This window comes from Eulemur rufifrons, chromosome 7 (assembly GCF_041146395.1).
Source record: "Eulemur rufifrons isolate Redbay chromosome 7, OSU_ERuf_1, whole genome shotgun sequence".
NCBI lineage: Eukaryota > Metazoa > Chordata > Mammalia > Primates > Lemuridae > Eulemur > Eulemur rufifrons.
Window position 1 is genome coordinate 167,454,188 of NC_090989.1, and position 13,199 is coordinate 167,467,386.

General features: G+C 43.4%; 1 protein-coding gene across 4 annotated transcripts in view; it reads left to right on the top strand.

Annotated features, from left to right (window-relative positions):
• Nucleotides 1–13,199, top strand: part of PTPRG (protein tyrosine phosphatase receptor type G) — a 668,714-nt gene that overhangs the window by 589,908 nt on the left and 65,607 nt on the right. For 2 of the 4 annotated variants that reach the window (XM_069476009.1, XM_069476012.1), the window contains exon 15: nt 9,255–9,341. The exons of the other annotated variants lie outside the window; for them this stretch is intronic. In XM_069476009.1, the coding sequence (XP_069332110.1) occupies nt 9,255–9,341 (87 nt within the window). The remainder of the gene's footprint in view (nt 1–9,254; nt 9,342–13,199) is intronic. 4 annotated transcript variants of the gene reach the window in all.

The following is a 13,199-nucleotide window of genomic DNA, read 5'->3' on the forward strand; positions in this document are numbered from 1 at the left end:
GGTCTCACTCTTGCTCAGCCTGGTCTTGAACTCCTGACCTCAAGTGATCCCCCCACCTCAGCCTCCTAGAGTGCTAGGATTACAGATGTGAGCCACCGTGCCCACCCATGAAGCTATTTCTATTATTGCATGGGCATTGGACCAATTTGCAGCTTCCTATTATTTATTCAGTGCTTACAGAGCTCCTGCCACACATTGTGCTTGGCCTGGTATTTCAGGGATGAAGTTCTTTGGCCCTCACAGTCCATTGGAAGAGACACATGAGTAAATACAATAGAGTATGGGGAGTGTTTGGAGAAGGGTAAGTCCAGGTTGCTATGAGAGCACAGAGGCAGGGCTTCACCCCAGCCTGGGAGCGGAATTGGGTTCAAGAAAAGCTCCCGGAGGATCTCGTGTCCAAGCTGGGATTGAAGCACAAGCAGCTACCGGTAAGCCAGGTGAAGAGGGTGTGGAGGATTGAGGCTGCAGAGAGAAAGCCTGGCCTGCTGCAAGCACAAATATGTAGTTCAGTGTCGCTGGAGCAGAGTGTGGGGACAGCAAAGGCCAGATCAGGAAGGCCCTGGATGCCACCCGAAGGGATATGTGCCTTACCCGGTGGGGAGGTGGGGGGTAGAAAGGCACTAAAAGAGCCGAAGCCACAGGAGGGCAAGATCAGAAAGAGGCGCTATTGTGTCCAGATACCGGGACACGGGCCCAGAGTCACACAGCCTGGATTTGGAGCCATGCTCCACCACACTCTTTACCTGTGTAGTCACAAAGCATGTCTTCCTAACAGGGGTGCTGTCATCCCCCCAGGGGTGAAAATTGGTTCTGGGGAGATTTAAAAAAAAGCTTACGTATTGTGTGCATAAAGCACAGATATAGATACAGCATATACACAGACGAACTGTGTATTAGTGGTATTAAAATTGCATCAGGAGTAGGCAATTAGGGATAAAAGGTCTGTAAAGTCTACAAAGGCCCCTTAAAGGAGGTGCCAGTGAAAAACAGGTTGAGACGCACTGCCTTAGACAAAGACTTCTCCACAAGCTTCAGTTTCCTCATCTGCCAAAGAGAGTTAAGAAACGGCCCACAGAGTTCACGCGAGGGTTCGGTGCAAGCTGTGGGAGGTGCCTGTCCTGGTGCCCGGCACACGGGGAACATGCAGACATTAGCTATAGTGTTATACCAGATCTGGCTTTAGAGAAAAATAGAAATTTAACTAAGGGTCCAGGTATGCCTCAAAAGTGTTATTTTTTAATAAAGAAGAATCACACATACAAATATAAACGAATGTTGTCCCGTAAATGTAATCACATTGTGTAGCTGTACACAGTTTCCAATAATAGGTCCATTGCATAAAACATGCTTGAAAATAACTTCTGGGATTTCTTTCCAGAGTCCATTCTTTTGAAGGATCTCAGTTGTGCAAAGTTTTTATCCCAGAAATAGCTAAAAGTCTTCTGTTTGGAGCTAAATATAGTATAAATGTAGGTTAACCAACTGAGCAGAACCACTGTGGGCCAGAAAAGGAAAGGGGTGACTATAAAGCTAATGAAATTGGTTTGGGCAATGCTCCTAAGGGGCCAAAAGGCAGTTCCAGAAGGGGACATCCCTAAGTAACTGGGTTAAAGACATGACCCTACCTCCCACCAGGACTCCAGGAAACAACTGTGAAGCGCAGTGACTTAGCCTCATTAATTCAGGGTTGTCTGTGCTAGAGTAAACTTCGCTGGCTGCTGTGGCAGACATACCCCAGTACCCCCATGGCTTACAGCACACAAAGGGTTATCTCTGCCCCACGTGAAGTCTGACAAGGTCGGGCAGTCCCCCTCCTCCCGTGGCTGCAGCAGGGACAGAGAAATGGAAGAGAGACTGAGCTCTGAGTTGCTTGGCCCGAAAGTGAACCCTTCACTCCTTCACTCACTGGTGACCACAGATGGTCACACACCCCAAGGACACAGATGAGGTGGGGGGGGCACACGGGTGTTTATAAAGCACTGCCACTAGTGTCTTCAGATATTTAAACCCATTGGCATCAGTGGGTTATGTGCATGTTTCCTGAAAGGGACAACTTTGGAGACCCATTATCCGTCTCATGACCTCAAATTTGGCTAAAACTATTAGGTCATTAAATATGAAATGTCCAATTTTGAATCAGAAGTGTAGTTCATTATATCTCAAACAAGAAGCAGTACAACTAATCAAAGTATGCCCTAAACTATCAACATAGTAGCCATCTTAACGGTAGCTTGTTTATGTCAGCAGCAAAGAAGTCTGGAGAGCAAGTGGTGATGAAATCGCGAAAGGCATTTTCCACAGCTTCTTGAGAATTGAATGTGTTTCCTTGCAAGAAATCAGTTGGTGCAAGGTCTAGTGAATATGGTGGATGAGATTTTCCAAGTCCAGCCCCTGTAGTTTGAGCAGCGTTGTTTGTGCAGTGTGGTCGAGCGTTGTCTTACTGGAGGATTGGCCTGTCTCTATTGACCAATCTTGGCTGCTTCATCACAAGCATCCTCATCATTTCATCCAACTGGTTGCAGTAGACATCAGCTGTAATCAGCTTTCATGAAGCTGTAGTGGATAATACCAGCGCTGGACCACCAAACAGACACGTTAGCTTTTTTTGATGAATATTTGGTTTTGGACTGTGTTTCGGCACTTCATCTTTATCCCACCATTGTGCCAAACACTTGTGATCGTCAAAAAGAATCCATTTTTCATCCCACATAACAATATAGTGTAGAAATGGTTCGCCTTTATGTTGTGATAGCAAAGAAAAGCAAGCTTTGAGACAATTTCTCGTTTGACACTCATTTTAATTCACCAAGAATCCGTCTATCCAGCTTCTTTACCTTGCCGATTGGTTTCAAATGGTCCGATGTTGTTGGAATAGTAACGTCAAACCTTGCTGCTAATTCACGTGTAGGTTGAGATGGATTCACCCACAACAGCTTTCAGCTCATCATTATCCACCTTGGTGTCTCAGGTCACCCATGTGGCTCATTTTCAAAATTAAAACACCAGAATGGAACTTCTCAAACCATCAACATACTGTGCATTCATTGGCCACATCCTTCCCAAACACTTCGTTGATATTTCAAGCTGTCTGCGTGGCACTGGTTCCCCTACATAACTCATATTCGAAAATAACAGTAATTTTTGACTTATCCATGGTGTCACAAAAATCACTCTTAAAAAAATTTGAAAGATAATCATAAGCCAAAATGGGCATTGGAAATACTGAGGATGTACCTTCACGATAAAAATAAAACAAGAAGTGTCAAAGTGAAATGTCAGAGATATCAACTGACAAACTTAGTACTTAAGGAAATTGGACATTTCATACTTAATAACCTGATATTAATTAAAAAAACATGGGTAGAAATTTCAGATAATCTGTATGTCTGAGACACCTCAGGTACACAGAGTCCCACTGGGGACTATTCAAGCCGTATTTTTCCAGGCAGCAACACGGGTCTGCAGGGAGAAATTTATTTTAAAATGTTGTTAGCTGAGATGTGACAGGTAGGATGGATGCAGCAGTTCTCCCTTGAATGCTCCTTGCAGAGGTCTGCCTTGAAAAGCTGTCGGAACCAGAATCCATAACAATGCAGAAGTTGCTGTGAAGCTAGGAAGAAATGCATGCAAGGTGATTATGGACAAGGGACAAGATTGTGGGGCAGCTAATGAAAATACAATGAACTGACAGTTACAGCCTGCCTCCTTGTGTACCTTATAAATACTGCAGTCCATGCCGGCTGTGTAGTGGTTCAGAGCTATTGCAAACGAGGGAGAAGGAATCAATTCGGTAGTTTTTGAAGTGTGCCATTTTGGCCTTACTACTGAAGATGGTTGACAAAGCACACCTTTTGAATTACTGCAGTCAGAAAGTGCCTTCCAAGTGCCGTCCCCTGCCTTAGCAAGACAAGCTGTTTATATGGCACTAATGTGCTGACGTTCCTGAAAAGACTTGGAGTAGCACAGCTGCTGCCACTCAGAGAAGAGGAACATTTTTGGAAGGTTTCTTTTTGATTTGCATAATTTGAGGTAGATGCTGGGAGAGGAGCTGTGTGCCGGGTATCCAATCAACGTGCTAGGGTGTGCGCCTTGTTTATCTGCTGTGCTGTAGATTAGCTTAGCTACTGTCAACAAGACGTTTGTGTCCACTTAGAATTGTGAATATTGCAAAGATATTTTAAATTTGTGTTTTTCTGTAATCGTGAGGAAAGTTGTTTCAAAGGTAGCTCTTCTCTCTCTGATGAGCAAAGTCTCACCCCCAAAATGGCTTTGTGTATCTTAAGGCCTATGTAGTCAAGAACATCTTATTGAATATTTACCATACCAGATACTGTCAGCAGATTGTATCCCCACCTAATCAGCATACAAATACTAGGAAATAATTGTGATTATTATGTTCATTTTGCAGATCAGAAATCTGGGGCATAGTAAGAGTAGGTGACATGCTCAAGTCACAGTGTTAATTTTTGGTGGAACCTGGATTTGAACCCAGCCTATTTGACTTCACAGCCCACTGTCTTAGCCAGTACATTATCTTGCCTAAATGAGGATAGCATGCCTGGAGGCATTTACTTCCTTCCACAGCCTGCTTACATAGTGCATGTTCGTGTGTCAGGAAGACACTGTAGGAAAAGGGAATATCTCAGCTGCCACATGGTGGTAAGCTGGTTTGGAAGGCCAGATATAAACCATCCTGTGGCTTCAATTTGCCAAAATCATGTGGAAGAAAACTTCAGGGACCAACTCTATTTTCAGGTGTTTTGGAAGCTGACAAATGGCATATCTACTCAGTTACATCTTCATCACTTGGAGAAGACTCTAACGTTGAATAATATAACCTCTTTGGTCTGTCTTAGTCCCAGCTGATCTATGCTCGTTTCCTTATTGATAAATTTGATATCTTACTGACCATAATTCTAGGAAATTCTAGAAAGCTGCTCTACGCTCTTACAAAGTGTAGAGCAGGTTCACTTCTCAGGTTCGGACAGGGCTAACGCACAGATTCTGGAACAGAAAACTGGAAACTCTCTAAGTGGGACTGTGACATCTGCCCCAGCTTTGCTGCAGTTTGGTCCTGGAAGGACCTCCCACTCTGATCTGGTAGATTCATATCCCTCTTCAGCACATGACCGAGCCATCTGTAAATCCCGTGGTAAATCAGACAACACCAATGTCGCCACATATGCAGATAGGAAAAGGTTTCTTTTTTACGTCCCGTCTTTAGATTTTCAGAAATTTTGCCATGTGTCGGTGCCTCCTCATTAAGGATGCCATTCATGAAAACAAGTGAGTTTTGTTGACATTGCAATTTGTTTCTTCCCTGGATGTTCAGTGGGAGACAGAGTGTAATAAATATGAAGGGATGCGAACCGCAATGTGTGGGGGATTTGTGTTGGCATAATGGAGTCGCAGGCAAACAAACAGATGCGTGCGAAAGTCGAGTGTGGGCTTGTGGGAACACCCCTCTCGTGCTCGAGGATGAGTGACCACATGTGCCTCACGGGAACGCGGACCCCTCCTGTATTGCTGCAGCAGCAACGATGACAGCAGAGCTGCCGCGAGCCCAGGCACGCAGTCTTCACCCATCTGCTCTAACACTCACACGTCCAAGTTCACTTGCTGATGACTGATTTGGTTTAGCTGTTTGCCCCCTTTCGCCCCAGCAGAGTCACAAAGGAGACAGGTGCGGCGAGGGTGATTTCTCCCATGCAGCTGCCTGTATAGAGGTGGGAAGCAGGAAACACCGTTATTAACCACCACCGGTAATGGTTGCATTAATACAGAGAACACATGTTATTTAATCCTCCAGCAGCCACGTGTGGTTCAAAAGGCATCAGGGCCTCATCGCCCTTGTCCCAAGAGAGGAAATAGTTTCCAGAAGGGGAGAGGACTTGCCCAGGGTCATATGGCTCGTAAGTTTTGGAGTTTCTCACACTCGGAGTTTGATTTTGTTTTGTTGACCCAAGACCCTGTATAGCTGGCCCATTTATTCCTTCCTCTGTTCGTTCATTCAGTATTTTCTTAAGCATCCAGGGTGGACCGGGCATTGGAGATTGATCGAGGAGACAGAGTTCTTCCCTTCACGGGGCTCAGAGCTTAGTGGAGGCGATAAGCAGGTAAACCACAGTTACCCCAAATACAGGTCAAAAACTGGTAGTCTCCAGACCAGTTTTATTGAGCAGATCTATTGTTTTTAAAATCTTGAATTATTTTGAAAATAGATTTGACTGAAAACCCCAGCTGTCTGGGTTCTCGTGGTAAATTAAAAGACTTAGCAACATTGTTCTCACATCCTCATGCATCACTGGTGGCTAGAATGGCGCTAACCACAGCGGCCCCTTTTCCCTTGACAGTTTGCCAGTCTCTGCCATCACTGTGCCGTTGCCTGCATGGCCCTTGTGGGTGGCTGAATTTGCATCCCCCTGGGTTGCAGTGGGGCTGTGTGCTCTGCAAGGGACTCTGACCACATCCAGGGTGGGGTGGGAGGGCAAGGCAGTCAAGGAGGGCTTCGTGGAGGAGAGGATGTTTGGGCTGTGATTTTTACAGAATAAAGAGAAAAGGACAAGTGCACCAGACAGAGGCAACTGTGTAGGAGATGACCCAGATGCATTGGATCACGGCACATCCAGTATTGCCAGAGGACAAGCTCCATCAAACTGCCGTTTATACACAGAAAAGTCTGCTTCTATGGGTAAAATCAGATTCTTTTCTAGGAGCTTCTGCATGTGTAGAGGCACTGGATCAGTCCTAGCTGCTCACTGTCCTCTTGTGCTGAGGGAGAGGAGAGAGAGAATGAAAATCAAAAGACAGATTTATATAAAACTTTTTTCAAGTCTGGGAGAAATCTGAGTTTCCAAAGCCTAACTTTTGGTGGCTTTGTGTAATCACCTTGATCTTTTCTGCAAACAAACCCTTCCTTGGACCACAGGTATTCTAGGCACCGTTTTTTCTTTTAAGACTAGTGACTGTGTCATTCTCCTCTTTCTGGAACCTGTATCTGTGGCTGTATTTCAAGAATTTTTTTTTAATCATTAGGAATAATTTTTGCAGTTCAGCTCTTCAAATCCTGACAATGTGTCGAGCCAGTGGGGAGAGCTCAGGCACATTTCGTGATGCCAGAATACGGCTTGTCTGGGAGGGTCTGCGTTCATCGTGACACTGTGGTATTAAACGGTCTTGCTCTGAGGTGCTAAAAGGGATGGGGGTGGGGAGCCTTTTGAGGTCCCCAGCTGTTCCTGGAGGTGGCCACATTATTTTTTTCTTTCTCTGTGCAACTGTGTGCGGGAGATCTGGGTCACATGGCCGCTAATGCTGCAGATCCCAGGCAACTTTTTGCTCAATAACTGTTTCCCAAATGGCTACTCTGGGGCCTTTCAGAATTCACGAGAGCTGTCAGTTGTTATAGTAACCGGCCCCCTGCTGTCGAGTTGGCCCTGAGATGCCAGTGGAAGCTCTTGGAACAAGCTAACACATAGTCATTAGACAAAAGCGGGGAGAGATTCACTGCTAAAGATTGCCATTTAAACATGCTCCATGATCCTTAAAAGGCTGGACGGATTCTGTTAGCAAAGTGGTGGGTGGGTAAATTTTTAAACCAAGCTCACTTTTCAGGAAAGGGAAACCCCTTATAGGCTCAGTCTATTGTAGGTAACAACCACCTTTCTTTGGAGTTCTCAGAATTAACTGTATTCTCCCCCAGGGTTGATGGTGTCTACCGCTTTGCTCGGGTAGCCCCCTCGATTATTCGAGATATTAGTTATTGATTGTGTGGCATTTGCTTCTCAGCTAAGTGTTGTCAGTTTACGGGTGGTAGTTTTAAGCATTCGTGATTGTGTGTGAGGAAAAACTGCGGAGATAGCCGGCTCGGCTCCAAAATTCCCGAAAGAGTGAATCTGGCAGTATTCAGAGTAGGGCTAAGGGTTGAGAAAAAGTCTAAATATTTTAGGAAGCTGCAAATTTCAAGTTTTTATGAAAATTGGTGAAAACATTCCAACACACTCGTGATTTCTTCAGATTAATGTTCATAGCCACACTGAGCATATCCGTGGCGTCGGGAGGACGGTCGCTGTAGTTTCAGGATGTTCTCGACAGAGGGAGACAAGAAGTTCCGAATCACAGCAATCCCTCTCCCCTTTTTCACCGTGTTTCCAAGTTTTGGCTTCTCCAAATTGTGGTTCCTGTGCCAAGTACTTTTACCCAATATGGAGTCTAATAATTATCAAAATAAATGAAAGCTTGTATTGAGGGTGAAGAAAAACCTAACAGTCAAGAATTAGAGGATGTTCATTTCTAGAAGCAGAAGACCATCAAGTGACTCACAAATTAACAAAATATTAACTTCTTTGGAATTACATACTTGACTTCAGAGTTCTGTGTGGGATTCAGCAGAGCTTCTAAAAAAGAGAACATCCCATATCTGAGTTGGTCATTGCTATTCTGTCAATAGAGTTTGGAAAGAACAGGAATCATTTCAGTGTAAATCATATAGCCCAGGTGGTTTGGGGGGATTAAATATAATTAAACAAATATTTTCAAGTGTTACGGTGTGACAGAAGTGTATCTTGCAATTTCTGTGGCCAAGTCTCAGAATTTAAGAGATGCTACAGCTATTTCAGTTTTAAGGTGAAACTGAATATAGAACTTAAGTTATAGTAATAACTTCCAGTTGCTATTCCCATCTCCCTGAGGTGCCTCTCCTGTGTACTCTACAAATCTGTATTGTGAATCAGGAAAGTGTTTGTCCAGAGATGAGAGGAATGCACGGGGAAAAGACAAAACCCCAGATTTGTCTAATGGCACCAAATTCAGAGAAATTTGTGGCAGAAGGGAGGTCCAAATGGTCCCTAGTAGATTTCTGCCAAGTTCTGTTTATTCCAATGGTATTTTAAGCCATCCTGTTTGCCAGGGCAGCGTGTCAAAGGCGGAAGAGTGGGTATATGAACGAAAAAGGTCGTGATTGTGTTTGTGATATCCTTACCTTCTGTTAACACCAAGGGTAATACAGGCTTCTAATATGTAAATTCGGCTTTAAGAGCAAAGCTCCCATTTGGTATTTCTTACACCCCACATAAAAGCCCTTCATAAAATCCGCCACCTTTGTGCATAAGCATCCTTTTTCAAAAATGTCCCAACGAGGCCTGCCAATGGGGTCTGTCTGTGTTAGAGGGGAGGGAGGGTGTTTGTGGGGAACTCTTGGTGGCCAATTGAAAATACTGTCTTCTACACCTGTTCTCTTTTGTTTTTTGTCCATTTAGAGGGTGTAACAAAATAAAGTCCAAGGGCTTTCCCAGACGTTTCCGTGAAGTGCCTTCTTCTGGGGAGAGAGGAGAGAAGGGGAGCAGGTGAGGGGCGGTCAAGCTTAAGGGGGGTCTTGATGCCCGGGACTGGCTTGCTGGATTTTTGTTTTGTTGCCATGGGGATTAAAGTCTTCTAGACAACACAATGCTGACACTCACCTGTTCTACCCCAACTCCCAAAAGTAAGACTTGCAATTATCAATTCAGCTTGTGGGTAGCTGGTACCCGTTACACTTTGTCCTCTGTGTGCTTGCTTTGCTTTGTGGTTTGGGGGGGTGTTTTTGTTTCCAGGTTTGTATGTACTGGGGATGCTCCATGTTTGTGTGTCTGTACGTGTATTGCATCCACTTTTTCTTTCCAAAATTTCAAATATTTGCATGTTTTAGAGCTTTATAAATAGCACATAATGCATGTGTTTTGTGGAAAGTATCTTTTAAAAACCTAAATTTATAGATGAGTTAGGGATGAAGAATAGGAAGGGGAGAAAGAAGTGAGCAATTGTGGAAATACCACGTGTTTTTCCATAAGAAGGATGAAATTTTTAAAAAAGTAAAAGCACATGAGTTCTAGGTAGTTTGAATACCTGGAAAAATTACTGTCCTAGAAAGATTTATAATAAACCTTTAGAACTCATGATTGTATAATCTTAATCACCACACTTGAGCCTCTTGATAATATTTCTGTAAGGCTTATCTTAGGCAAAATCTGTTTAATATTAATATGATAATCTTTTAATATTAAATTGCTAATTAGGCTAATTCACTAATCCATATTATGTTGAAGTAGTGCCTTTTTACTTTCAATGAACCAATTATAGGAATTATTTTAGAATTTATACATGGAATGATTCGTCTTCATTGGTTGTGGGTAAATCGGATTATTGAGATGAAATTTTAGCTATCCATCCACTATAATCAGATATACCTATGATACCTGAGAAGGTATAGTTCAGGAATTGTGACAGACTAATGAGAGTCCGTGATCTATCTTCTTTTAAGCTGTAGGGTGCAATTTTGGCCTTGTAGGGAAGGCAATAACTGCCGACACTGGTAATGTAATTATTCTGTGATCTCTTTTTGCTTATTGATGTCTTTGATTTCTGATGCCTTTTCACAATTCCAAGGGTAAAAGCTAAAATAGAAGCCCCTCTGTATAGGTTCTGATTCAAAGACCTAATCTTACCAGAGGGAGACCTTAGACATTCCTTAAGTACCTAACTTTCATACCCAGTCCATTATAAATATAATATGGTTTTGACTGTAACAATTTAAAGAGCCAGCATAACCTTGTGAGTAGCACAGAGATAAATGCACATCCAATTTCTAAGTTCTCCCAGAAATGATGCTGTAGCCTGCTAGACTGTCTCATTTATGCACTTGCCCCAGTGTGGGAGTGGGCTCATTACAGACATATTCTAGATCATAAGAGAAATGCCCCAGTCCCTCTGATGTCTTCCCTACTTCTCAGTGAGGGAAACGTGGGGAAGCACAGTCAGTTTCATCTAGGCCTGGGAGTTGGGAACCATCTTGGGGAAACAACGAGTTTTTATAGACTATACCTGATTGTGAATCATGTAATTTACTTTACTATTTTTAATAGTGTAGCAGCTAAAAAGACAGACTTGTTTTGGGGGCTTTTTGCAGCAACTTTGATGAACTGGAAAAAGACAAACTTTGGCTCAGGGAGATGTGAGTTCTAACCGCAGCTCTGCCATTTCCTGGCTCTGCAACCAGGAAGCCCTTTGAGCCTCAATTTTTCATCTAGCAAATGGGTCTACTGATAGCGCCTTTTCATGAGGTTGGTAGTGCAGATTCAGTGAGGTGGTATATATAAAATGCTTAGCGTGTGCAATATGTTACCCATTGAGAAGATGAGGAAACTGAGGCTCTGAGAAGCTAGGTTACCTGGCTAGGTCACCCTGCTCGAGTGGCTGCCGTGGGCTTCCACAGCAGTGGTCCGAGTCCTGACACGTGCGCCTTCTCTCTGCTCAGCTGCTGTGCTGAGTGCTCCGTGAGGAAGAGATGGGCCACATACAGACCCTGTCCTCAGGGGGCTTAAAGTCTCTGCTGTTCCTCACGCTGGCTACCCCGCCACACTCTGCTCCCACAGAGCATCTGGATCCCTCATTCCCTTCCACCCTCTACCCCCTCCTCCCCTGCTCCCTCCCCAGGCCCAGCCTGCTGTGCTCCTCCTTCCGCCAGGCTCCTGCAGGAGGCTGCGCTTCCAGACTGTCTTCTCCCACTTTGGCCTCTTTTGTCCACTCTGCATCTCCATCCAGCAATCAGGAGACAAGCCCCTCATGATGCCTAAATCGCAACCCTCCAAACAGCCACGAGAGCTGTTCCAGAGTTCCTGCGAGTTAACACAGCACTACCCTCTGCCCCTGTTGTCTCACTGTCCCACGGCAGGAAGGAAAGGACTGGCCCAGCTGAGGCCAGCGCAGAGAGAATTGCTAAAAACAGGACCACGGCTGTGACAGGTGATAGCTCATTATCCCCCACAGAGAGGAGAGGGGAAAACAATAAAAATCAGGCCAAAGCACTTAATTTTTCAAAAAAGCTGATTTAAGTTTTGAATAGGTAATAACTTGACGTGGTTCAAAATCAAAACAGTTTAAAATTATGTGCACCCCTAAATCTCCATCCCATCACCTATGCACCCTGCTCCCTACCTGTTCACCAATAGGTAGCCACCATTGCTACTTTGTTGTCTGTTCTTCCAGAGAGTGTTAGGTATAGATAAGCAAATATGCGTATCCCTTTATCCCCTGTAAGGAGTAGAATAATATTGCACACACTATGATGTGCTTGCTATTTTTATTTAACACAATTTTTCCCTATGCATGTATAGTTTCCTCATTCTTTTTTACAGAAGCATGGTATTCCTTTGTATAGATGTGCCATGATTTACTAAACCAATGCCTTGTGGCTGTCATTTTTGTTGTTCCCTGTCTTTTGTTATTGCAAACAATACTGTGGTGAATAACTTTGTTGATATGTCATTTTGCAAGCAGATAAGTATATTTGTAGGATAAATTCAAGCAAATGGCTGTATCACAGGGTATGTGCATCTGTAATTTTGATGGATGGTGCCAAACTGCCCTCCCAGGTGGGCTGCCAAGGTGGGTTTCCCTCAGCAGTGTAGGAGCATGCTTGTTTCCCTGCAGCCTGCCCAGCCAGGGTGTTGTCAGACTGGGACCTTTTTGCTAACCTCATAGGTGAAAAAGAAACAGTGCCCCAGTGCAGTTTTACTGTGTTGTCTCTTATTATAAGTAAGGCTGGACATCATTATATTATAAGTCAGGTTGAACCATTTGGTTTTCTTTTTCTGTAAACTGTTTATATCTTTTGCCCATTTTTCCTTTGAGCTATTTATTGGTCTTTTTCTAATAAAGAGAGAGATCCCTTGTTAGCAATATGGGTTGCAAATATTTTTTCCCAATTTGTAGTTTGCCTTTTAGCTGTGTTTATAGTGCTTTTCTGACTGTCATATAATCAAATGTATCTATATTTTCTTTTTTGTTTTCTAGATTTTGGATTATCCTTAAAAAAATCTATTCATTCAGAGTTTACTTTTTTAAAGTACTTTTATGGCTTCAAAGTTTAATAGTAAATTCTTAAGTCATTTGGAATTTAACCTGGTTGATAGTGTGATGTCTGAATCAACCTTTTTTTCCCAGGTGGTCCCAACTATTTAAAAAAATACTGCCATCTGGGGCTCAGTGAAGAGGCTCATAATACCTTATTAGATCCCTGCAATACCACTCTTACAGCAAAATACAGTCCATCGGTATATTAAAATAAGCAGTTGCCAAAAAGCTGTTACCAGACCATTTTACATTATAAATACTGAATAATATGTGCAGTAAATAAAATGTGAATTTCATTTCCTACTTCCCTCCCA